This window comes from Gallinula chloropus (genome assembly GCF_964237585.1).
Source record: "Gallinula chloropus genome assembly, chromosome: 2".
NCBI classification, from domain to species: Eukaryota; Metazoa; Chordata; class Aves; order Gruiformes; family Rallidae; genus Gallinula; species Gallinula chloropus.
In genome coordinates this window covers 39,339,802-39,363,070 of record NC_140086.1, presented here as the reverse complement: position 1 = coordinate 39,363,070, position 23,269 = coordinate 39,339,802, and the positions used below count along the sequence as shown (strand labels likewise).

At 38.4% G+C, this 23,269-nt stretch overlaps 1 protein-coding gene across 1 annotated transcript in view; it reads left to right on the top strand.

Moving 5' to 3' along the window:
• NKAIN3 (sodium/potassium transporting ATPase interacting 3) overlaps positions 1-23,269 on the top strand; it is a gene marked incomplete at both ends in the record, with an annotated part of 370,023 nt that overhangs the window by 184,159 nt on the left and 162,595 nt on the right. Inside the window, one exon of the mRNA XM_084279754.1 lies at positions 7,589-7,669. Coding sequence (XP_084135880.1) covers positions 7,589-7,669 — 81 coding nt within the window. The remainder of the gene's footprint in view (positions 1-7,588; positions 7,670-23,269) is intronic.

Here is a 23,269-nt window from a genome sequence, read left to right as displayed (position 1 = left end):
TAATTGAAAATGGATTGATGTAAATAATAGCACTTTATCTATTACCTGTGGTTGGAAAACTGTGCAGTAGTGTATAACACATCCGTATATTGATGACTCACCTTTCTGCTTCATGTTGTCCATTTTATACTTAAGACATGGGAAGCAAGTGCAGGTAAGCATCTGTAAAATTGCATAAGAAATTGATGTCTGAAGTGCAATAGCACAAAATCTCTTGCCCCTCATGTTCAGTACTGCTGTTCAGTGGTGGAAGCTCTGCTTTAGTTTTCAGGTGAAACACAACAGATGTTGATTGTTTCTATATCTTTTACAATGTAAATGAACATGTTAGACTATACTAAAGTTGTCTTAAAGCAAAGGTAGAAAACTCATAATTAAAGAAAGAAGCACTTCAGCAATATACTTATCCTCAGATTTAGCTGAACTCAACATTATGATTTAAATATAAGCATGTATTTAAGAGCTCAAGCTCTTAGGTGCAACTGCTCACTACTTGGGAAGATCAAGACTTTAAAGCAGCTTCTGTTGTTTCTAACATAAGGTTCCTAGTGAAGTAGGAATAGTTTGAGCCAAATCCTAAAGTTTGAAGGGTGAAAGTTCATAAATTGTGTGGAACTAGCCTCATGGCTCAACATCAGCAGGAAAGGGTGGCTTGCATGCCTCCCTGTTCCCACTGTTCTCCCTGGCTGAGTACTTCTCCACCAGTTCTGGCAGTAGTTAATTGGATCCTTCAGTAATCCATTTCCAATCCCAAGCTGTCAGAAAACCAGCATAGCAAGAGGTGGGGAGTTTTTTGGTAGACTGGTGAGCTGGATCCAGTCTGTGAGGTTCTCAGCAGGTGCCAGGGCCAATGTAAGGCAGGGGATTGGGACTGCACAGTCATGACAAGCAGGAAAGAGGCAGAGCGAAAAAAAGGAGATGCGAGACTTCCCCTGTTGCTATCTACAGACTTGTCAGCTCAGCCTCATGTCTAGCTTCACCCTCAGGCTGAATTCTGTGAGTAGGCTGAATTCAGCAAGTACTTCAAGCCAGCAGAAACAAATCCCCCTTTCCCTGAGCTGCTGCCTTCGGTCCCTGTGCTGTTCCTTCCTGTTCAGTCACTTGGTACAATATCAACCCAAAGCAGAACCTGCTGAAAAAAACCCTGATTTCTCTTCAGGTGCTAAGTGTATGTTAGCTCTCTGGCCTGTTTCTCTTGTTCTAGAAGGGAAGAGGTGCTAGAGATGAAAAAAGTACAAGTAGCCAGAGGAAGGGGAAAAGTGCATGGAGTTTTTCTGCAGCAGTGCAGGGTTACACCAACATTACATGCTTTTTGAGCTATAGCCTGAGGATCTTCCAGGCTATACCCAACACACGTTTCCCAGAAGATGTACTTCCTAGGGCTGTCTCAGCTGCAGCTGGGCTTTGCCAACCAACTCTCCTCAGACAGCAAAGACCTCTACCTGTTCCAGCCCCCAGGCTATATTCACTAAGGAATCCAAAGGCGTCTCTCCCAAATAAGACTATGGACTGCCTCCTGCTTCTAAAACCCTTTAAAAACACAGCCCACCTGTTACAACAGTAAGCTTTTACTGCTGGCTTCAAACATAAACTTGATTCAATGCAAATCTTCAATAAGGTCTGGAATTTCAGTGTTACTGAAAGATTCCTACCTGGGCGCTGAATAGTGAATTAGGTTTCAAATCCATTGAGATGTTTCAGGGTTTCCAGTGTGGCTGCACCTTCAGCCACATCTAAGCCCCTGGTTTTGATTAAGCTAAATCCAGTTTAACTGGAAAAGTAAACAAATGCTTCAAGAAAAGTATAGTTAGTACCCATTGCTATTTCTTTAAGAAATAAAAGCCTGGAAATCAGCTTTACTAGTGCAAGTGATCCTATCAGAATACAAAAAGAAAATTAAGTGAGAATCATTTCAGACAGAAGAGTTTACTTCTGTAAACTGTCTGCATAAAATTGATCTGGCACATGTGGGTGCAAACTGTCCCCACAATATTCTATTATACTCTGGTAAGGATCTTGACTTAAGCTGACCAGCCCTAGGGTCCTTTGACCTCAAGAGAGTATCAGTAATTTATCTTCTGTCCAATGAGGTCTGTGCCTGAAGTTTTCCCCTACAAAAGAAGTTGCACGAAAGCTTTCCCTTTGCACATCTATAGTGCAGTGAAATATGAGACTAGTTCTGCAGTCACAACTGATCAGGCTTTTGTAGGTACCTGGAGCCAAGGTGCTCAGTGAGGGACACAATAGTAGCTGGATAAATACAGAAGTAGATGGATGCTTCTAACTCTTCCACTGCCATTCAACCCAGGGTAGCTATTTATCACTAGTCCTTAACGACCACATAAGCTGCAGTTATGTGGCAGCAGCATAAGCATAGCCATTGTAGATTAAATGGCTGAATAAAGAAATTAGTTTTGCTTCATCAGTTAATTGATATCATATTTGGTCTGAAAGCTTTCTACCAAAAATGATCCACTGTATAAAGGGGAGTAATTTCAAGTAGGTAAAGGTAGTGGCTCATGTTCTCCATCTATGGGCCTTCAGATACAGGTCTATGAGTATGATGATTCTAAAATAAATCTGAAATTTCACTTGCTCATAGGTAAAATTCTGAGTCCTCAGAGTCCAGGAATCACAGAGGGAGAGACAGGGAGCAAAAACATTAACACCAAATGTCCTAATTAGTTTAAATACAGTAATTATTTCTAATACAGTTTGTATTAATTAGTAATTTAGATAGATTTTCGTGAACAGTTTGTCCTGTCACTCAGTGGCTGTTCTATTTTCAGTACCTGAATGTTTTGTGGCTGAATTAAATCAGTGCAAAGTACCCAGGGGACATAAAAGTGCAGAGCTGATTCCTAATTTTCCCATATTAGTTCATTTGAAAGTTACACAAACATTTGAAAAGAAAAAAAAACCAGCTAAATTTTAGTTCTAATTATATCATAACACACCTGTTATGCAACTGTAGATCACATTTCTCTGTGCATGCATTTTCTTGCTTCATAGAACTTGCTGTCACCAGCAAGATTTGCAGTCTGCTAAAATTGATTAACAATGAGGACAAGTTACCTGTTAAAGTTGGGGATTTTTTCCCATCTTCTGATATGGGGCTTCAAAAGTCTTCTGAATGATGACTCATATAACTAAAATTGCACAAACTTGGCCCAAAGCTGAACTTAAATGTATAAACGAACAGCAAAAGATGAAAATAATACAGTTAAATAGGGGGAATATGAGGTGGAAATCTTTGCTTTGCTTGCCTTAATTTATGCCATTAAATAGCATGATATATAGGCAATATGTACACCTGAAAAGCCAGGAGGCACTTTCTTTAAAAAAAAAAAAAAAAAAAAAAGAAAAGCCAAAGAAAGGCTATACAGAATACTTTAGGCAGTATTCAAGCAAATGCTATACAAACATTCTTGCCATTTCAAAACACTTATGAAATATTTAAGCATCCAAAATTACTCCTTGAATATCCTTCCTGCTAAGTCCTGAGTTGTTACTGTTCCATCATGTTGATTTATGCCACTTCCCTTGTCATCTTGCACAAATATGACTAAATAGGGCTCTGTAAGTGCTGATGCCTCTGAGGCACAGCCAGGTATTTCAGAAAGATGATCTGACGACTCAGTAGTTGGTGTCTTTCCCTTGAAGTATCCCTGAGCCAAAAGTCACTTCCCCTAATGCCAACACACTGTCAGAGGAGGTGCTGCATTTGAGATTAAATATACACTTGAGGTAGTTTATTCATTAAAACTAAACTTATTCCACAATCCTTGTAATATTCAAATTTAGAAATTTCCCTTTTCTCTTTTACCATTCAATTTGAGAGACCATCCTTCACATTCTTCCTTAGTCCTTTCTTTTTGTGACATTATGTCCATCTAATACCAAGGATTTAACTCCAGAAATGGTAGTTGGATTTCACTGGTGTATGAAATGTATCTCCACATCAATTTCAATATGACCTGTAGAGTCAAAAAAGGAGTGGAAATATCACTCTAATGGAGAGGCTGGCATTAAGAAAAGGAATCTGAAAGGAACTTCCTGGGTTGGACAATAATTTAATAGGCATTTAACCTCTAAGGTTTAGGGAGTACATTCTTCACATAACTTACAAAGTATAACAGTTTTTCCAGCAAGGTTGTAGATGCCCAGTCATTGGAAGGATAGCAGGACAGTCAGGGTGGTGTTCAGGACATCAGAGGCAGCGATTGAATGGCAGGTCAGGTGATGAAACAGGTTAGGTGAGCTGCCTTGGGAGAAAAATGAACCCTGTGTGGACATGATGTTTCAAACCCTAACCATTCCTCCATTGACACCAAATGTCTGCCAGCATGCATGACTCCTTCCCCTGACTTGTCCCTTAAGGCAAAGGACAACACCCCAGGACTGCAGACAGTTCTTCTGCTGCTTCAAAGGAGAGGTTGTCGTCTAAAAGTCAAGCCCCACGTAGTGACCTAAGCAAGTGATACTGTAAGATGCCACATAATGCAATATTGATTTTTTTTTTTTTACACTTGAAGGCATATACATCTCAACTTACACACACAATTGTTCAGAAAGCATTGTAAATTTTTCAGGAAGAAACACTCAAAAATTAAGAAAAGCTGTTATTAAAGGTCTCCTTGTTTTATATATTTGCAGTTTTGAACTGCATGGATGCATGCCAGTTTTTTTCCTAGGGACACCTCCGTTGCAATAGAAAGGACATACATTTGGGCGTTTTCTGGTACTAACAGCTATAGAACAGAACCTTGATTTTCAGAAAGCAGAAGATATGGGAAGAATGAGGCATGTGACAGAAAGAATAAAAGGATTGCTTTTGTTGTGAAGGCTGCTCTGGGTAGCTGAGTTTTATCTCTGCTCTTGACTACCAAAACGATTTTTTGACACAAAGCAAGTCACATAAACCAAACTTCTCATGTGTTTTGTTTTCCCCTTGTGTTCTGTGCTCTTGTCTCGAGACCTTCTGGTCTGATTTGCACAAGCACTGAATGCTCAGCCAGCCACAGGGAGCTGAACGCTGATCTTAGAGCGCTGCATAACCCCAAGCGTTCTGAAAGATGAACATCTTAAGCATCTCAAGTTGGATGCCTATAATGTATGAATACTTCTGAATGTAATCTCTGCATGTATCGGAACATCATTTGCATTCTGAGAGCTGTATCCTTTCCATATAACATAAAATAAACTAGTTAATGTTTGTGCAGTTCTCACACATTACAGCGATGAGCATCTTAGACAACCTCATGAGGAAATTAATATTCTCTCCTCAGAGCAGGGTGTGAACAACAAAGAGAAATGAAATATTGAGTTAGCTGTTCATAAAATATATTGAGTAAAGTAGGGTCTTTTAGAGTAACAATATATCCACATTGATATAAATAAAGTTTGCATTGTATTGGCCATCCACAAGATGGCAAATATAACCAGAATCCTGAAATTTCCTCATTTTGCTCTCTTGATTTTGCTGTCTCAAAACTTTTATTTTAGTTTCTTTTAATTAAATTTTAAAAATATGTAGTTGTTAATTAAAAAATATGTAGTACTAATTACTGAAAATGCAATTATTATGTTTGTAAAGAAAATGGAGCCTAAATTTGTATTCCTGCAGTTCAGCAAGAGTTAGGAATAGCATCTCCATTATACAACAGCTGGGTTTCAAGGTTCATACATGCTTTGAACCTGCACTTTCCTTTCACTAATCCTCAGGGCAGATAAGGCACTGACCAGGTCCTGACTGTGTAAAACAGCCTACCTTGGTCTGGGAAAGCATGTTCAGAGAGTTTATTAGCCTTCATGGTTCACAGTTGTCATTGGTGCTCATGGGACAGAATAAGGACATTAACAGATTTGGCCTGGCTTGGCAGATGAAGTAGGTTTCCTATTGTTGTGATGACAGATTTCATTCATGGACAGATAAAAAATTCTTTCTTAAAAAAGATGAATTCTCCTGAATAGATGAAATCTGCTTTTTATGAGCATCTGGGCTTTTAATAAGTGTTCATTAATTTTGAACGCGCTGCACCTCATGTTCTGAGGACATAAACTGGAAAATCAGGAGCTTATGATGAGTTACTAGGGAGTCAGCAAATGTGTTAAAATGTGATATCCTTTTTAAAGATAATCTTATTAGTAGTACAGACCTTATACTCCTCACAGACTACATCAGCTTTGTCTGTTCCATAAAAACCTAGCCTTCAGTTGCCACACTGACAGAAGAAATGGTCCAGGAGGGTTACTCTAATTTTGTTTATTAATGACCTACTTCTTATGCCACAGACATCTCCAAACTGCCTAAGGACCTCATCTAACTCATAAGAAATTCAATTAAAGCAGTTAACCTGTTTGGTGCACAGAAACAACTGTACACATGTGGGGGTATTCAAAGTGGGAAAAAAATCAGCCCCCTTCACCTAAACTTCGGGGAAGGAAGAGGGGAACATAACCCAAAAGTGCCCTAGAAAGCCAAGGTGACAGCATCTGTGTGTTGGAAATGGGATCCAGCATATCATAGATGTGCTAAGCTTTACTGAGTATTTTGAAGCTAAACAATAGCATATTATCCTTACCTGGCCAAAGCTAATTAGACTTCCAAAGGCTCTCAGCAGCAGTTGTCCATTGTGAAGGTTATAAGCACAGACATGAGAAGTGGCAGTGGTGTTGCTCATTGGTTTCTCAGGTGGGAGTATAAACTTAGCCAGAAATGCTTCTGCAGTGTTCTGCTTGGAGAGTTAATTGGACATAGTTTACAGTCATAAAACAGCGTACTCACAAGGAAATAGTGCCAGCCAATTATTCTGACAATTAAAATGCAAAAGATGATTTAAGGTAGACAAATTAGTCTCCCGTTCTTGCTGTGGGTGGAGTATGACTTCAGTCTTGCAGTAGGGTAGGACACTGGAGAACACAGAAGAGATACAAATGTGTTCACCTGTTAAAGAGTGCATTGTGAGATTAGATTTGTGGCCACAAGTACTGGAGAAGGAGTGAGCTATGTTTAATGCAATTAAAATGCCTTTTACTGAAATACTCGTTAGAGATCAGATTTACGCTTTACCTCTTTGTTGGGTTTTTAAAAAATAAATTCTAATTATCAGATCAATAGATCTTCTGTTTTATTTGGTGGTGGTCTTTTTTTTGTGTCGTCCTTCATAATATTTAAATATTTTCTTAATAATATTTGCTTCTTTAAATTATTGTATGACTCTGAAGCCTCCTTTAACAGAGCTAAATTATGATTTATTAATGATTCAGTTGCCCCAAAACCAGTGTTTAAGTCAGCATTTTGGACCTAATTGGTATCAGTAGGAGAGTGTAAAACTATAAAGAATAAATCTGTTTTATTGGCATGTATTTAGAGCAGCAAAGAATATTGGATTTGTAATTTCCTATGGTTCTTAGGGGGCTACTGCAGGGAGAACTCCTTTTCTGAACTCTCGGCACTTGTCTGTTCCCAGAAGAACAAGGCTTATTGATATCAGCCTTTTTTATTATTGATCTGCTCAGTATAAAGTCCTTTCATCTTCACATTTTATTTTTCTGTCTTTTTGCTTTCATCCGGCTTTGTGTTTAGTACACGGTGTGGACTGCCCTGTGGGTCACCTGGAACGTTTTCATTATCTGCTTCTATTTGGAAGTAGGCGGACTTTCTAAGGTAGGTCGCTTATCCTTCTTCAGGTTTACGGGAGGGTGTTTTAGCAGCAGGACTCTAAGATTTTGAAAGGCTGGAACCACAGAAAAAAAAATGTGTTTGTTTGAACATGCAATTTGATCTCTGGAGTTCCCCTCCAATGAGAACTCCAGTGTTTGAACTTGTCTCTGATAGTAAATAGTCATGGGTGTGAAGTACCTAAGTGCAATGAATCGGAATTACAGTTGCCTTCTGAGGTACCAGCAGGGGGTGTGTGTAGGGGGGGAAGGGGGTGGTGGTGTAAGCTTATTCAGTGGAAAATCTGAGGTTCTTTTTGATTGATTGTTGAAAAACAGACAATGTCATTTTGGTTGAATTTTCACGTGGTTATGAAAAGTGTATGAGAGTTTCCAAGTCTGCTTTGAAAGCAGCTAAAGAAAATTACATAAAAGGTTCATGTAATAACTTTTTGAGCAAGTTGGTCTCACAGTGAGAATGTTAATTCTTTATGAAAAGGAACAAATGGCAAAGAATGACTTTTGCATCTGAATAAAGCTTTCTTCTACGTGACACTTGGTAACACTCAACACATCAGGTCACTGACTCCTTGTTCAAACCTCCAATGAGACCAGAACTGTTTGCTGGAAGTATCAAGATACATGTTGCATTCATGCTGTATAGCACTTCTGTTAGCATAGGTTATATTTACCATTGTGCCTACAGTGAGTTCCGTATAACATTTGCTGGGTTTTATCTTCCTGTTGGACATAGATGGTATCGATTTTTGCTTACCACAATCATACTTAAGTGATTCCAGGCAAAGTATGCCCATAGCACGTGCTGATGCCAGTATTACTAATTGAATAAATGTCCCCAGTATTGGTTGTAGATTTAGTGCCACGAACTACATCACTGATAATTCATTCAATGCTTTCAGAGAATTGTGAACTTCACTCAGTTCAGATGGGAACATTTGTGAGATACGTACATTTTTTTGGTTTCAGCATTAAAACTCCTAGCTTTTGGCTGACAACAAACAGAAAACTGGTAAAACCGATTTAATAAGAAATAAAATTTAATTTACTCAGTAAAAATTCCATTAAAATTAAAGCTTTCAGTGATAGCTTCCTTTGGTGATAAAATTCTATAATGAAAAGCTACAACAGTTTATTTTTTTCTACAAATATAATCTAGCTCACTAGAAACTCAATGAGGAAATTAGTGCACTTCATAGACGACCAAAAGAAATGATCATATTGGTATGTTCTCACTTAAAAAAAATATTAGATGAACAGAAGAGCAACACATGGAAATGATGAATGCCCAAACTAATTGTTCATTTTCATTATACATAGAATTTGTACTTTTTCAATCAGTTGGATGATTACTGTTTTTATAGAGACTATTATATTTTTATAGATAACTACTGCTTTTAACTAAATGCCTAGATAATGACGCAAAACCTTTAGTCTGACCCTGGAGTTTGTGAAAATTTGAGTTGTCTTTCCACTGATAGCAGAGGATTCTGATCATATCCTTAGTGTAAGGGATTATAAGCCAGTAAGTATGAATTGAAGTCTTGTGACTTTCAGTTTCATCACTATATTTCACTTCTAGGTCTTTTTAACCTTTGTGAGAAATCACAATGCAGAGAAATGGTGGCAAACACTACTCAATAGTTGAGAAAAATCCCCTTTTTTAGTATGTACTTTGGCTGACCTCAGAATCTGTCTGGAATTTTCATCTTCTGGTTTATAACTGCAACATTTGAAAAGTGGTTTCTCAGCAAGGTCATAGACAAGAAATTATCTCAATGGAAGTTAGCCGCTCTTGTGTACATTACATCGAAATCACCAGTATCAGAAGCAAGATAGTAATGACAAAATCAACATTTTTTTTCAGTAAACTATAAAATTTGGGGTCCATTTAATGATGTTTCTGAAAATTATGTTAGAGATGTTGTGGTCATTAAGAGAAATTGATGAATATTTGCCACCAATTTAATTGGGATCCACATTTTACCCAACATGCTAACTTAAAAAGCAGCTGTTATCAAATTATGTTAGTATGGTTGGCAAATCAAATGCCAACAGAAGCTTTTCAAGGATGGTTATTTTCTCAGGATTTGAGTCTTGGCAGGGAATAATCACCTCCTTTTTTTTTGGCTATTGTTCTATTTTTCCATTAAAAAAAAAGAAAAAAAAATTGCTTCTGACATCCTATCAGGGAAAATGATGATGCAGCTGCCTGATTTATGTGAGTTTGTTTGATTTTAAGCACTGTCATGTTTATATTTGTTCTGGCCAGAATTAGTTAGGTGTTGCCTAGAGTCTTGTGAATTTATTAGGTCTTCAATCATGAAAGTTATCAGAAAATATAACTTGGTGAAGTATTAAATGCTAAATTTAATTCAATGTCTTACATGGAGTATGCATACAATGTGGAAAGAATTTTCAGATGTCCTAATGGAGATTCCCCACTGATGAAACTTTGTTCAGATCTTATTCTTGCAGAGAAAAGGAACATCTCTGAATATTTGTTGTTTGAATTCTACCAAGAAGTTCCACTACACTTAATGGAAAATTTGAGTCAGAATAAGGATGTGGGTAATTTAGGCCTGCTGTTTGCTGTGAGAGTTTGAAGCATCTTTCTTTCCATTTTAATCCATAATGTTCAGATTTTTGTGGTAAAGTGATTTTTTTAGGGGCAGTTTAATATTTAGTTTAAAACTTATGGATCTAGCACACATAGAACCATAGAATCATAGACTCATAGAGGTTGGAAGGGACCTCGAGAGATCATCGGGTCCAACCCCCCTGCCAAAGCAGGCTCCTTAAATCTTTGAACTTTTCCTGATAAAGAATGATGAAAACTTCTTGCATCTACCCTCCCAGTGTCAAACAGGACCCTTTTTCATCCATACTCAAATTCTCCCCAAAACTTCTTTCTGGTAATCTGCAGGGCCAAACTGGTTAACCTGATGGAAGGAAGCTGGTGTCGAAAGGTATGCTGAGGAGTTCAAAGGCTTTATTTATGGCTGTATGTTTGTTTTCAAGGAATTCTCATGGGTTTCAGTCCCTGCTCCAATTAATATCATATTATTTTATATAAAGAGGGAAAGCTTCCTAGAAGAGCTTTCTCTGAGAGCACATCCAAATAACTACAGTAAAGTAATTAAGGCAGTCTCCTGGGAAAAGGATGATATGGATTCATGTTGTCTTGGTTGTGAAAGGGAAATAAACCTGGCTCTTGCACAGCTGGGTGTTGTAAGGAGAAAGCTAATGAGTAAAGGTTTCCTTTCTAATTGTCTTATAAAGAATGTGTAAGTGAAGCTCCTCTTTCATTTATGTTACAGATGTGTAAATAAAATCTTAATGCTTTTTCAGGGCTAAAGAAATTGTATTTGATCAGAAATAAAATAAATATATTGATATTACTCTTTTTGTTTGTGATAACTTTTCAATTGTTTTAATTTCTAATTTTAACAATGTTAAAAACCTGCCAGTATGAAAAATGAAATTTTCCTGTATTTTTCCTTTACTACTTCTATGAAATTGAAAGCATAATTTTTAGTGTTAACCACTCTCTATGAGAGAAACAAAACTGCAATTATAATATGACCTTTTAATCCTCCACTGCAGAATGACAGATTGCTACATCCATGCATGAGCTCATTAGTTGTTTGGATCTTATTCTACGTCTTGAAATGAAAATGTGTTGTAATTGGGGAGGGTAGACGATCTTAAACATAGAGACATAAACACAAATCTCAAGGCAGTAAGAGGCAAAACCAAGTTTCTCTATAGCACATATGAAAATAAAGTTTGATTGCCTTACCTGTTATGATACCAGAAGCTGTTATTTGGAAGTTATATAGATTCTTATAGATTCTATTTAAGTACGGGCAAGAGAACTTTTAACTTACATAAACCAGCCTTCCATCCCCAGCAATGCATTAATTTATGTACTTTGTACATTACAAAAGAGACTTTGTTTGTTTAGTGTACACTGTTAATATTTCCAGTATTTCACAGAAAATATCTGTGTTTATTTCTATGTCATTCACAGTGACAACTGATAACTTTTGAGACCATTTTTCTACTACTTGTTTTATTTTGGGTTACAGTGACATTTCTTTGCATTTATTATTGCCTTTATTTAGTAAATATGCTCCTAGGATAGGACCGCTCCAGCACTGGATCCTCCTTTCCTGTTGTTTGATATCCCTTACCTTAGGATCTGGCCAATGCTGATGAGCTCTTCTCTTTTTTCTATGATGTTTCTACTTATTGTATCTGTTTTTTTCATGGCATCCTTCTTGAGCATAAACTTCACTTAATTCTGGATTATTTCAAGTTTAGCTCTCAAGATTGTGCTCTATGTCAACTACATCTCTTGTATTGCTTTTGGCCAAGGATTTGCATGGCAAACACTTATGTATTCCATAGGAAAGTGCTACTAAAGCTGCTTACTTTTATTATCTGGTCTTAGGTCTTGAATTTAGGCAAATGTGAATGGAAAATCCTTCCTCTATGAAAAATGAAACATGTCTGGGTTTTTTCATTTACTAATTCTTGTATCTGTGACTTCAGAACTTGGTGCTGTGTTGGGGCAATCCCAAAGATGGATACCAGCTCTCAGTGGACTGAGAGTAACCCTGCAGAGAAGGACTTGAGGATACTGGTAGATGAAAAAGTGACTAAGTGTCAACAGTGTGCACTTGCAGCCCAAAAAGCCAACTGTATCCTGGGCTGCATCACAAGAAATGTGGCCAGCAGGTCAAGGGAGGTCATTCTCCCCCTCCACTCTTATGAGACCCCACCTGGAGTGCTGTGTTCAGTTCTGGGGTCCCCAGCATGACAAGGACATTGGTCTATTTGAAGAAGTCCAGAGGAAGGCAACAGAGATGATCAGAGGACTGGAGCACATCTCCTGTGAAGACAGGCTAAGAGAGTTGGACTTGTTCAGCTTGGAGAAAGGAAACCTATTGCAGCCTTCCAATACCTAAAGGGGGCCTACAGGAAAAATAGGAACTCTTTATCACAGAGTGTAGCAATAGGAAAACGGGTAATAGTTTTAAACTGAAGGAGCCTAGATTTAAGTTACATGTTAAGAAGAAATTCTTTACGATGAGGTGGTGAGGCACTAGCACAGGTTGCCCAGAGAGACTGTGGATGGCCTCTTCGTGGCAGTGTTCAAGGCCAGGTTGGATGAGGATTTGAGGAACCTGGTCTAGTGGACGTGGTCCCTGCTTATGGCAGGGGTGTTGGAACTAGATGGTCTTCCAACCCAAACCAGTCTATGGTTCTCTGGTGATTTTACTATTCTGTGATGGCACTATCTTCATTAGCCTTTCCCTTGAAGTCAAAGGAAATTTTGCATATTTTAATTAATAAAACAATGTTTTTCACATATTTTCCTAGTATTTACTTCTATCAAAGACAGTATAAAGTATGTAGGATCCCAACCAAATTTATTTAACTGGAGACAGAACTATAGATTCAACTTTTTATGGCTCTGTAATCAGAGGACAGAATTATAACTCTGTTAAAATTAATGATCTATTCCATCTGAGGACAAAATGGACTAATAAATTACTTAGTAAAATGCTGCAGGAATGGTAACTTAATACTCTTTCCTAAATAAAACATTGTACATCACAATAGGAGCTAATCATGTGGACTTTATCCTGGCTACTTCTGGAATCCAATTTATTCCATCTGGTGCATGTCAGTCAATTCTTAATTGTTGTACAATTATATCAGTCATCTCAGATGGAGAAAGTTAAGCTCAAAAGCAATGCTATTTTGTAATTAATAGATACAATTTGTGTCTTTTTTTTCTCTTTTTTTTTCTTTTTAATGTGAAATGAGAACATAGGCATTGCTTGAATTTAGGCTAACAATATGAGTCAAAAATTATTCCCATTCTGACTTGCACTGATGTGAGAAAATAGAGACAATTATTTTAGGAATGATTATCATTATAATTAGCTCTATGGTGTAACCCAGCCACTCCAAAAAACTTGTGGTCAAAATTGACAGCATCTGTAGCAGGACAAGAAAATGTGGTAAACTTAAAAAACCCCCAAAACAACGTATATAAAAAATCTGCAGGGGAGGGGATTTCCTTAGTCTAAGCAGAAGGCTGAAGGTAGGACTTAGAATATCTATGCAAATGAAAACGATTTTTATGTGGAGGGAAGTGATCAGATTTTTCACATCCACTGGGGAAAGGGCAAGACATTATTTGCTGAGTATGTGGCAAAGAAGATTTGTTTAGATGTTAGGAAAAGTTTTCTAATAATAAGAGCACTGAGTAGGATTTAAAGCTATTATAAATCCTCATTGCTAGATACTTTGAAGAATGCAGAAAAGGAATGTCAGTGTGGGGTGATCTAGGTAACTCTTCAGCCCTAAAATCATAATCTATAGAAACAAACCTCTCAAGATAATCATTGAATCATAGAATGGTCTGGGTTGGAAGGGACCCCAAGGATGACAGAGTTCCAATCCCCTGCCACAAGCAGGGCCACCAACCTCCAGGCCTGGATCTACACAAGGTTGCCCAGGGCCCCATCCAACCTGGCCTTGAACACCTCCAGGGATGGGACATCCACCCCCTCTCTGGGCAGCCTGTTCCAGCACCTCACCACGCTCTCTGTAAAAGCCTTCCCCCTAATATCTAATCTAAACCTTCATGGTCTCCTCTGAACCCTCTCAAACAGTTTTACATCTTTCTTGTACCGGGGGACCCAGATCTGGACACAGTACTCCAGATGGGGCCTCATAAGGGCAGAGTAGAGAGGGACAATCACCTCCCTGTCCCTGTTGGCCACTCCTCTTCTGATGGATACCATTGGCCGTGCAAGCTGCAAGAGCCACTGCTGGCTCATGTCAAGCTTCTCATCCACCACAATCCCCAAGTCCTTCTCAGCAAGGCTACTCTCAAGGAGCTCTTCTCCCAGTCTCTATCTATATCTGGGATTCTTCCAGTCCAAGTGCAACACCTTACACTTGGCAGTGTTTAACCTCATTAGGTTCACCCAGGCTCACCTTTCCAGCCTGTCAAGATCCCTCTGGGTGGCAATGCCCCGAGTTGGTGTCCATGGACAATTTAGGGTAGGGGTGTTGAAAAAATGGAATGGTGAGTACAATCAAGTCAGTCTCTTAGTAACTTTGGCAGGAGCAACATTCCTTTGGATGTCTCTGGCTTTTCTTCCCAATCAGAGTGTAGGGGCAGAGAAAATGGGGAACACCAGTGGAGGCTCCAAGGTGGCTGACAGCAGTTCCTGAGAATGTGCAGGTGGGATTTTAGTGTTCAGCTGTATGATGTCAAGTGGGAGGCAATGGTGTTTTTCCTGTTCACTCTCGATAGAGATTAGGCATCTGTTACAGATAAGATTAATGTGCTTCTGTTCTGTGGATGGATTTTTAATTGAACACAAATCATTGCCTTTCACAGCAACACATCCCTCACTGAGGACAGTGTGAGAGTGATAACAGTATATTTTTTTATTGCTGGACATAGTGCCTGCATTCATGTCCAACTCAGCTGAGAATTTCTTCCCACACACCTCTGATTCATATCAGATGCTTTTGGTCAGGATCTCTCTTGGGCCTTGAGAGACTACATACCCATTATCTTCTTGTTCTCCCCACTACTATATGTCCATTTGCTTCAGTTGATGCTATCAGCTGCTAGTAGCTGTGATATGCACAGCAATGGATCACGCTAAAGCAGTGGATGTAGCTGTAGGCATTCTGCAATTTCTAGGCATTACAAATTACTAGGTTTATAGCAGTAGTTAAATATAATCTCTTCCTAGTGTGTGTGCTAATAAAATTCAACTTGCAGAAATTAAACCCAATGAAAAGATTGTTTCATTTCTTTGAGGTTTAGACCCTCTTGCCTCCTCCTTCTTCCACAATATTTTTTAATTGCAAAAGGGTTTAAAGCATTGTTGTTTCAAAAGTAATGTTCCAGAATCTTGTCTGACAAGGAAAAAAAGGAGGAATGCTAATTAAACACTATTTCAGTAAATAGAATTAAGCCAATGTAAAGGCAAAGAAAAAGAGGCCAAATAGAAATTTTAATTCTTTTGTCATCTAATCCAGTTAATTCTCTTGCTCTTCTCTCTTTCTTTGAAGGTGGTCTCAGACATAATAGAGTTTTTTAAAAAAATAAAACCAAACAAGTGCTTAGAACTCAGTCGCTTCTTTTTGTAATTCTTGTGCCCTTTCAAACAACAGAGGTTCCACTGAAATGTATTTGCTAAAATATGAACTCCTAATATGACCTTCCTTATGCAAGTTGCTCCTCCCATCCTGCTGCTCTCTCGCCATAAAGAGAAATAATCTCCAGGTTCAATTGTATTTAATACTTTTCCATAATGTTCTGTTCAAACAGCAACCTTTTGAATTTTTAATTGCATTGGCAATAAACCTGGAAGCCAATTTACTGTAAAGTTATGTGGTGTAATATTAAACAGAAACAACATTTCAGAGCTTCAAAATTATGGCTGTGGCCTGGAGTGGTATTGGGTTCTGTTAATCATAGATTCAGCGTGTTGGTGGTATGCTTTTCAATGGTATTTGCACACAGCATTTTTGGTGAGCTTTTCAATGGTATTTGCACACAATATTTTTTGATGTTGTGCTAGGCTAACATCAGTACGTGCAGGAGCAGAAACTGTATGTGGTACTTTCTATTTAGAATACAATGAATGTTTCCATGAAAAGTTAGAAAATGATTAGTCACAAATTGTGAATTCATAATGGTGAAACTATGGAAAATGCATTATCTTTTTATTTGCAATTCACATTTCCCAGCCAAAAAAGGAATAGCTACACATTCATGTTTGCCATTTGAAAATAAAACTCGAGGAATGCTACCTGCAGAGTGCTTAAGGAGATGACTCGCTGCTCCTGTAGAAAAGAAGAAAAAAAAAAAAAGGCAAATTAAAGAGCAGAAATGTATTAATCTGTCACTACTCTAACACAGAAATCAGTGCACATTCCCTTAGGTCAAAATTTTCAACAATGAACTGGCCTCCAAGACTTCTACTTCAGCTGAAGAAATTTTGTGGTAGGTTTTTAACTTTCCAGATTTCATATCCCAAAGTAATTTGTTTTACTCTGTAAAGCTGTAACATCTTGTAAGTTTTAATGAAATATACGCTTACTCCTGGAAGGAGAATTAAAATGCAGCTAGCTTGATGGTACAATTTGAGCATAAGGTCATTCTGGCAAAAAAAATATTATATGGAACAAATGGGACACAGATATAAATGCCACCAAAACTGCAGAATGTGTCGTCTTGATGTTAATTAGTTTGTTTAGGTGATACGATCCCATCGCTGAACAACTTAATCAGAAGTACATTCCAGATGGTGCAAAAATTGTATTTCATACCCTTTCAGGTGACATTTACAGTGGTTCATAACATTATATACAATCAGCACCATTAAAATATGTTTTTCATAGAGAATTGATGTCCTAATATAACTCCTTGGTGCTAAATTGTAAGGTTGGCATTTGGAGTGCAGGCCACCATCATCTTCATTGGTTTAAATAACTGAGATGTGGATTTTTATTTTTTAAATAATCTCCTGAATATCCATAGTTAATTTTGGGAATGACGGGTGTGATTGTCATGGTTTAATCCTAAATGGCAACTAAACGCCACACACAGCTGCTCACTCATTTGCCCTCCAGTAGCATGGGGCAAGAGAATTGGAAGAGTAAAAGTGAGAAGATTCATGGGTTGAAATAACAGTAATTTAGTAATTTACTATAACAACAACAACAACAATAATAATAATAATAATATATCAATGAAAAGGAACATGACAAAAAGAGAGAGAAATAAAGGAAGACAAGTGGTACCAATGAAAAAACTATGGCCAGCCAATCCCTAAGCAGCACCTCCCTGGCCAACCCCCTAGTTTTACTGCTGAGCATGATGTCATACAGTATGGGATACCCTTTGGTCATTTGGGGTCAGCTTTCCAGGCTGTGTCCCCTCCCAACTCCTTGTGCCTGCTCACTGGTGGGATGAGAATCAGAAAAGGCCTTGGCTCTGTGTAACTGTTCATCAGTAACGAAAACATCCCTGTGTTACCCACACTGCTTTCAGCACAACTCCAAAGCATGGCCCCATGCTGGCTACTATGAAGTGAATTAACTTTGCCCCAGCCAAAATCAGCACAGTGATATATATGGTTAGCTAACCGCTGCACAGAGAGATTTATTAATACAAACATCACACTTCATCTTTCAGATCTTTTTATGATCTTGAATTTTTTTTAAAAATTGGATCCTAAAAATATAAAGGAATGCTAAGATGTATACACAGGGGACAGGTAAGTAGCTCAAGTAGCTTGCAAAATCTCTTCAAAGATGCCTTTGACTGTGAAAAAGAAAGCAAGATACAGTCCCAGTCTCAAATGGGTCCTGTGATGCAGGAGTGCGTGCTGTGATGGCTAGTCATGCAGAGCGGGTAAATCCCCAAGTACTTACAGCATACCTCTGTCTGAAGCCCATAGCAACATTTGAGAGAGGATTGGGTATTTAGATGTAGAACAAGAGCATACAGAATAAGGAGTCAAAACATTTTTCAGAATCACAAAGAATCCATCACAATATATAAAAGCTCAATTGCAGTTAATCAGCTTCTTAAAGATGCTTATTTCTTATTTGTATACATTTTTTCCTGCACTGATATAGTCAATTTGTACTCCTTGTGAACAGATTTGAACACTGTGTTGAAATCATGCTTCAATCTACAATTACTCAATTAGAACAGGAGCTTGGATTTTGGTATCCCAAATCTCCAATGCATGCTGTGCATTTTGTACTGTTGAGAGTTAGTTTTTCACTTCCGACCCATCCCCACACTCCCCCCAGTTCATGCACAAGGAGACTGGTGAATAAATAGTGCTGTGCCACAGGAAAGGGTCAGTGCACAAGGATGGAGAAGCTGAGTTGATTACTTTGTTTATGAAGTGAGGAAGGGAAACTTCTCCAAGTCGTGTTTCCAAATGTGATGCCATTCTCACAGAAATGCAATGAAAGATACTTTGATTATTTCTTTAATCATGTCGTTGTTTATACATTGCATCAACCATGTCTGCTCTGTCCAGCAGCTTCTAAATATTGACATGATTGATGTCTGTGAACAGATTTTGACACTTATTTGAGGCAGTAGACTTACTTCAGTGTTAGTTTAGTGCCTGTTGTGGTCAAATTTAGATTTTTTTTGCTGGTAATTTCTGTAAGGTGTTTTCCTTTTATTGTGTATCCTTTGTAATTTTAGTTCCTACAAGACCAAGGAAAGATTTCTTCCTGTTTATGGGAAAGACTGTTATTTCATCTGTCTTCTAGTAAATATTTGCATTTAATAGTGTCAGGTTTTGAAACAGTTTTACTGTTTTGAGGGGAGTTTTGTACGGATTGTAAAGTTTTTTTGGGTTATTTGGTTTAGTTTTTTTTTTTTCCTCCATTTGAATACAATGCTCATTTGGAAAAAATAGACATTTATATAAGCTTTTGTAATAATTTACATGCAAGACCATCCAAGACCTTGATGAAAGTACAGGGGATTTATTGTTGGTGATAGAATCTGAAAAGTTTTTCCCAGAAATTATGATGCTGAATTGTGTTGGGATTTTAAGTATGCCAGATGCTACTTATGGAACTTGATAATAATGTGACTTCAGGCTATTATGTAGATAGACACGTTAACATGGACCTATCTATGACCTGGAAAAGAAATACAACCAGCAGGTGATTGCTTATAATCTCTAGGTATCATTCAGGTGACTGCGCTTGCATCCTTTGGGACTTATGAACTCTGCCTAACTCAGGGGAAAGGCAAGGGAAGATTCAAGCTTAGTTTACTTTTCATAGGTCTGTATTAGACAAATGAGGCAATTTTAGTAACTGCATAGAGCCTGTGTATCCAGTCAGAGGTTTCCTGGTTATTTAGGATTTTCTAGTATCTTGGCTATAGATATGCATAGCCTTAAACTTTCTAAATTGACATCTGCGTTAAGTGACTTTGCTCCAGGGACCTGGAGTTGGCCTTTTGCCCTTTTAACTCTGGTGGGTTCACCTGAGCCTCTTTCACTGGAGTTTTCCAAAGAACATCTAGAGGAAAATTTTTCCATACAGATCCTGTTAAATGGTGGGGTCTATAGGGCAGTGTTTGTGCCTTCCACCCACTATTCATGTCTTTTAAAGACTTCAGCAAACAAAACCCCTCTAATTAATTCAACATCATACCTTGGACAAGCAGTAAATATATTTCCAACATGTCTGTGCTTTGGCAATCTTTCCTTTTGTGGAATGCTTAACATTTATGTTATATTTGTCTTTATTAGAAGGCGGCTTTTGATTCTGTAGGTCATAGGAAGTAGTCTCTTAATCTTTGCAGTTTGAATCTTGGAGCAAATTTATCTCCTAAATTTGGTTTCCATATAATAATAATTTGTTAACTTCCATAAGGGGAATGGGGTTTGAGAACTCCTTTTCAGTGCACAAGGGAATTGGAGGGATTGTTCCTTGTTTAGATCATTATGATCCCTTTCTTTTCCTTGTTCAGCTGTCCTTCAGGGAAATTCCTCACTTATGTTGATGATGTGACCAAGTTTATTATTCATGACTATCAGCACTCCTTTGAGCACTTCTTCAGTTTGGATTAATGGGGAAAGAACAAGAGAATCCTAATGGGGATTTGACTGCCCTCCTGCCCTTTGCTTTGCTAGGAGGTCTATTGTCAGAGTGGCTTTACTATACCAGGAATAATGCTGGATCTTTTTGACCTCTTCAGTCAAATGGGGAAGGCAGAAATGTTGGAAGTCACAGCATTGACAACAGTGCTGAAACTGTCTTCCAAGGGCAAATGCTGTTTATGAATAATTCGATTGTCTCTGTTATAGCAGCATTGCATTCCTTGCACTTGAACTTCCTCTCTGCTTATATCTTTACATAGCATGTAGAAGTCCTTTAAGATGTTGTATTGAAAGAAGTTTTCCATTACAGGGGGAAAATATATTTTACCCAACTGCTGAGAATTGTTGCTCGGCATTACTGTGTTACTGCCATGGGTCTTGTTTCTGTGCAGTTGGAAGCAGCTGTTTCCTTTTTATTCCCTTTTTTCCCCCCTCTTTTCTTTCCTCTTTTGGTAGATCAAGAGTTTCAAGTTTGATTTGGGAGTTTTTGATGAATATTTTCCCTTGTTTATCTCAAAATTGTTTGAAGGCTTGGACATTTTTTTATGCTGAGACAGTTTGAATGCTCTGAGCTGCCTGCTGAATGCTCTCTAGTTCTGCTGCAAGGGGCACAGGTGTTATTCCTAAAACCCAGGTAACACTGCAGCACATATAACAGGGTTGATTCATGTTACCTTTATTTTCTGTGAATTATGGATGATATTTTTACTTTTCAGCTTTATTTCATTCAGTTCAGTAGCTTCCCTTGGTTTGATCAAAAGTGACCAAAATACTGGCCAACTTTCTCGTGGCTAGTATGCCAGGGCAGGTGATTTTCCTTTTGTACCTCCTCACCTTGACTAAATTAATGTTTCTTTCTCTTTACCTGTTACCAAGGCATTCATGAGTCCGTATTTTTTCCACTTCAAAGCTGGGTGTTGGATAAAACACTACAGTCAGTAAGGAAATAACTATGTATGTGTCCAGCTGTGAAGAAAACGTGCCTTCCATTAGATCTTCATCTCAAATATACTTGTACATTGTTTAACTTCAGATTTGTTCATGCTGTTTTGGGAATACTTTCATGTGCTTGTCTACCCTAAGTTGCAACTATGGTTTGCTTCAGGGTATCTTCCACCCTTACATCTTATTTTTCACATGATGTAGTTATTTTTATTGTTAAATGTTGTATGCATGTAGACACTGTCTATACCCTGCAAACATTAGCACTGCCAGTGAAAATAGCTATTTTGGAAAGTTCATTGATATAAATTTCTTAATAATCACAGAATCACAGAATCACAGAATCACAGAATCACAGAATCACAGGGGTTGGAAGGGACCTCAAGAGATCATCGGGTCCAACCCCCCTGCCAAAGCAGCTCCCCAGCTCATATTGCACAGATAGGTGTCCAGACGGGTCTTAAATATATCCAGAGAAGGAGACTCCACCACCTCCCTGGGCAGCCTGTCCCAGGGCTCTGTCACCCTCACTGTGAAAAAGTTCTTCCACATGTTGGTGCAGAACTTCCTGTGCTCCAACTTGCAGCCAGTGCCCCTTGTCCTGTCCCCACAGACCACTGAAAAGGGGCTGGCTAATTCCCCCTGCATTCTATGCTTAAGATACTTATAGACATTAATCAGATCCCCCCTTAGTCTTCTCTTCTCAAGACTGAACAGTCCCAGCTTATTCAGCCTCTCCTCACAGGGGAGGTGCTCCAGGCCCTTAATCATCTTTGTAGCCCTTCTTTGGACTCTCTCCAGGAGATCCCTGTCTTTTTTATACCAGGGAGCCCAGAACTGGACACAATACTCCAGGTGGAGCCTGACCAGGGCAGAGTAGAGGGGGAGGATCACCTCATTTGACCTGCTGGCCACACTCCTCCTGATGCACCCCAGGATCCCATTGGCTCTCTTAGCCACCAGGGCACACTGCTGGCTCATGGCCAACCTGTCACCTACCAGGACCCCCAGGTCCTTCTCCATAGAGCTCTTCTCCAGCAGATCATCCCCCAGCCTGTACTGAAACAAACGGTTGTTCCTTCCCAGGTGCAAGACTCTACACTTGCTTTTATTGAACCTCATCTGGTTTCTCCCTGCCCAGCTTTCCAGCCTGTCCAGGTCTCTCTGGACATAGTGTTCCTGCGTGTCAGCCACTCCTCCCAGCTTTGTATCATCACTGTACTTGCTGAGGGTGGATTCTATTCCCTCATCAAGGTCATCAATGAAGATATTAAACAATGAAGATATTAATCACTCTTTAATTTGTATTTGTTCATATTTTCAGCTATTTTTGGTGGGAGGAGTTACATATTAATTAATTTACTTTCTGATGATTAGTTAAAATATACTTTTTATAATGGTTTTAAAACTGCTATTTCCTATTAAAAGCATAAACTTGTGGTATCTTTTTCTTTGGAAACTGCTCGCTTCACTCTGATAGAATATGCTAATATTTGTGAAAATGTGCTTGAGAGACAAATTTGCCTAGTTTTAATTCATGAAAAAAACAAATGGCTTTAAAATTTGTCAGAGAGTTTTAAAATGTTCCTAGATGTTCGCAATGCCATTGGTATCTTAGGATTTCTTAATTCCTAAAAGTCTAAGATTATTTTTTTACATCTGTAACTAGGCAGCTTGCTTAAACATTCCAGGATCATATTAACATTTTATTTTCTAGGATCCTGTTTCCAGTTCTCTTGCATGGCTTGTACTTCCTGCTTCCAGGCTATATCACTTTGCTTGTGCCTGCAATTTAATGGACTTTGTTTCGCTGATCCCAGCTTACCAAGGAGTCCAGATGGTCCTGTACAGCTGCCTGCCTTTCATTATTTACCCTCCTCCCTCTTCTTGTGTCATTTGCAAATATATCCACTACAAACCGTGATTTTATATTTACTTCTAGATCACTG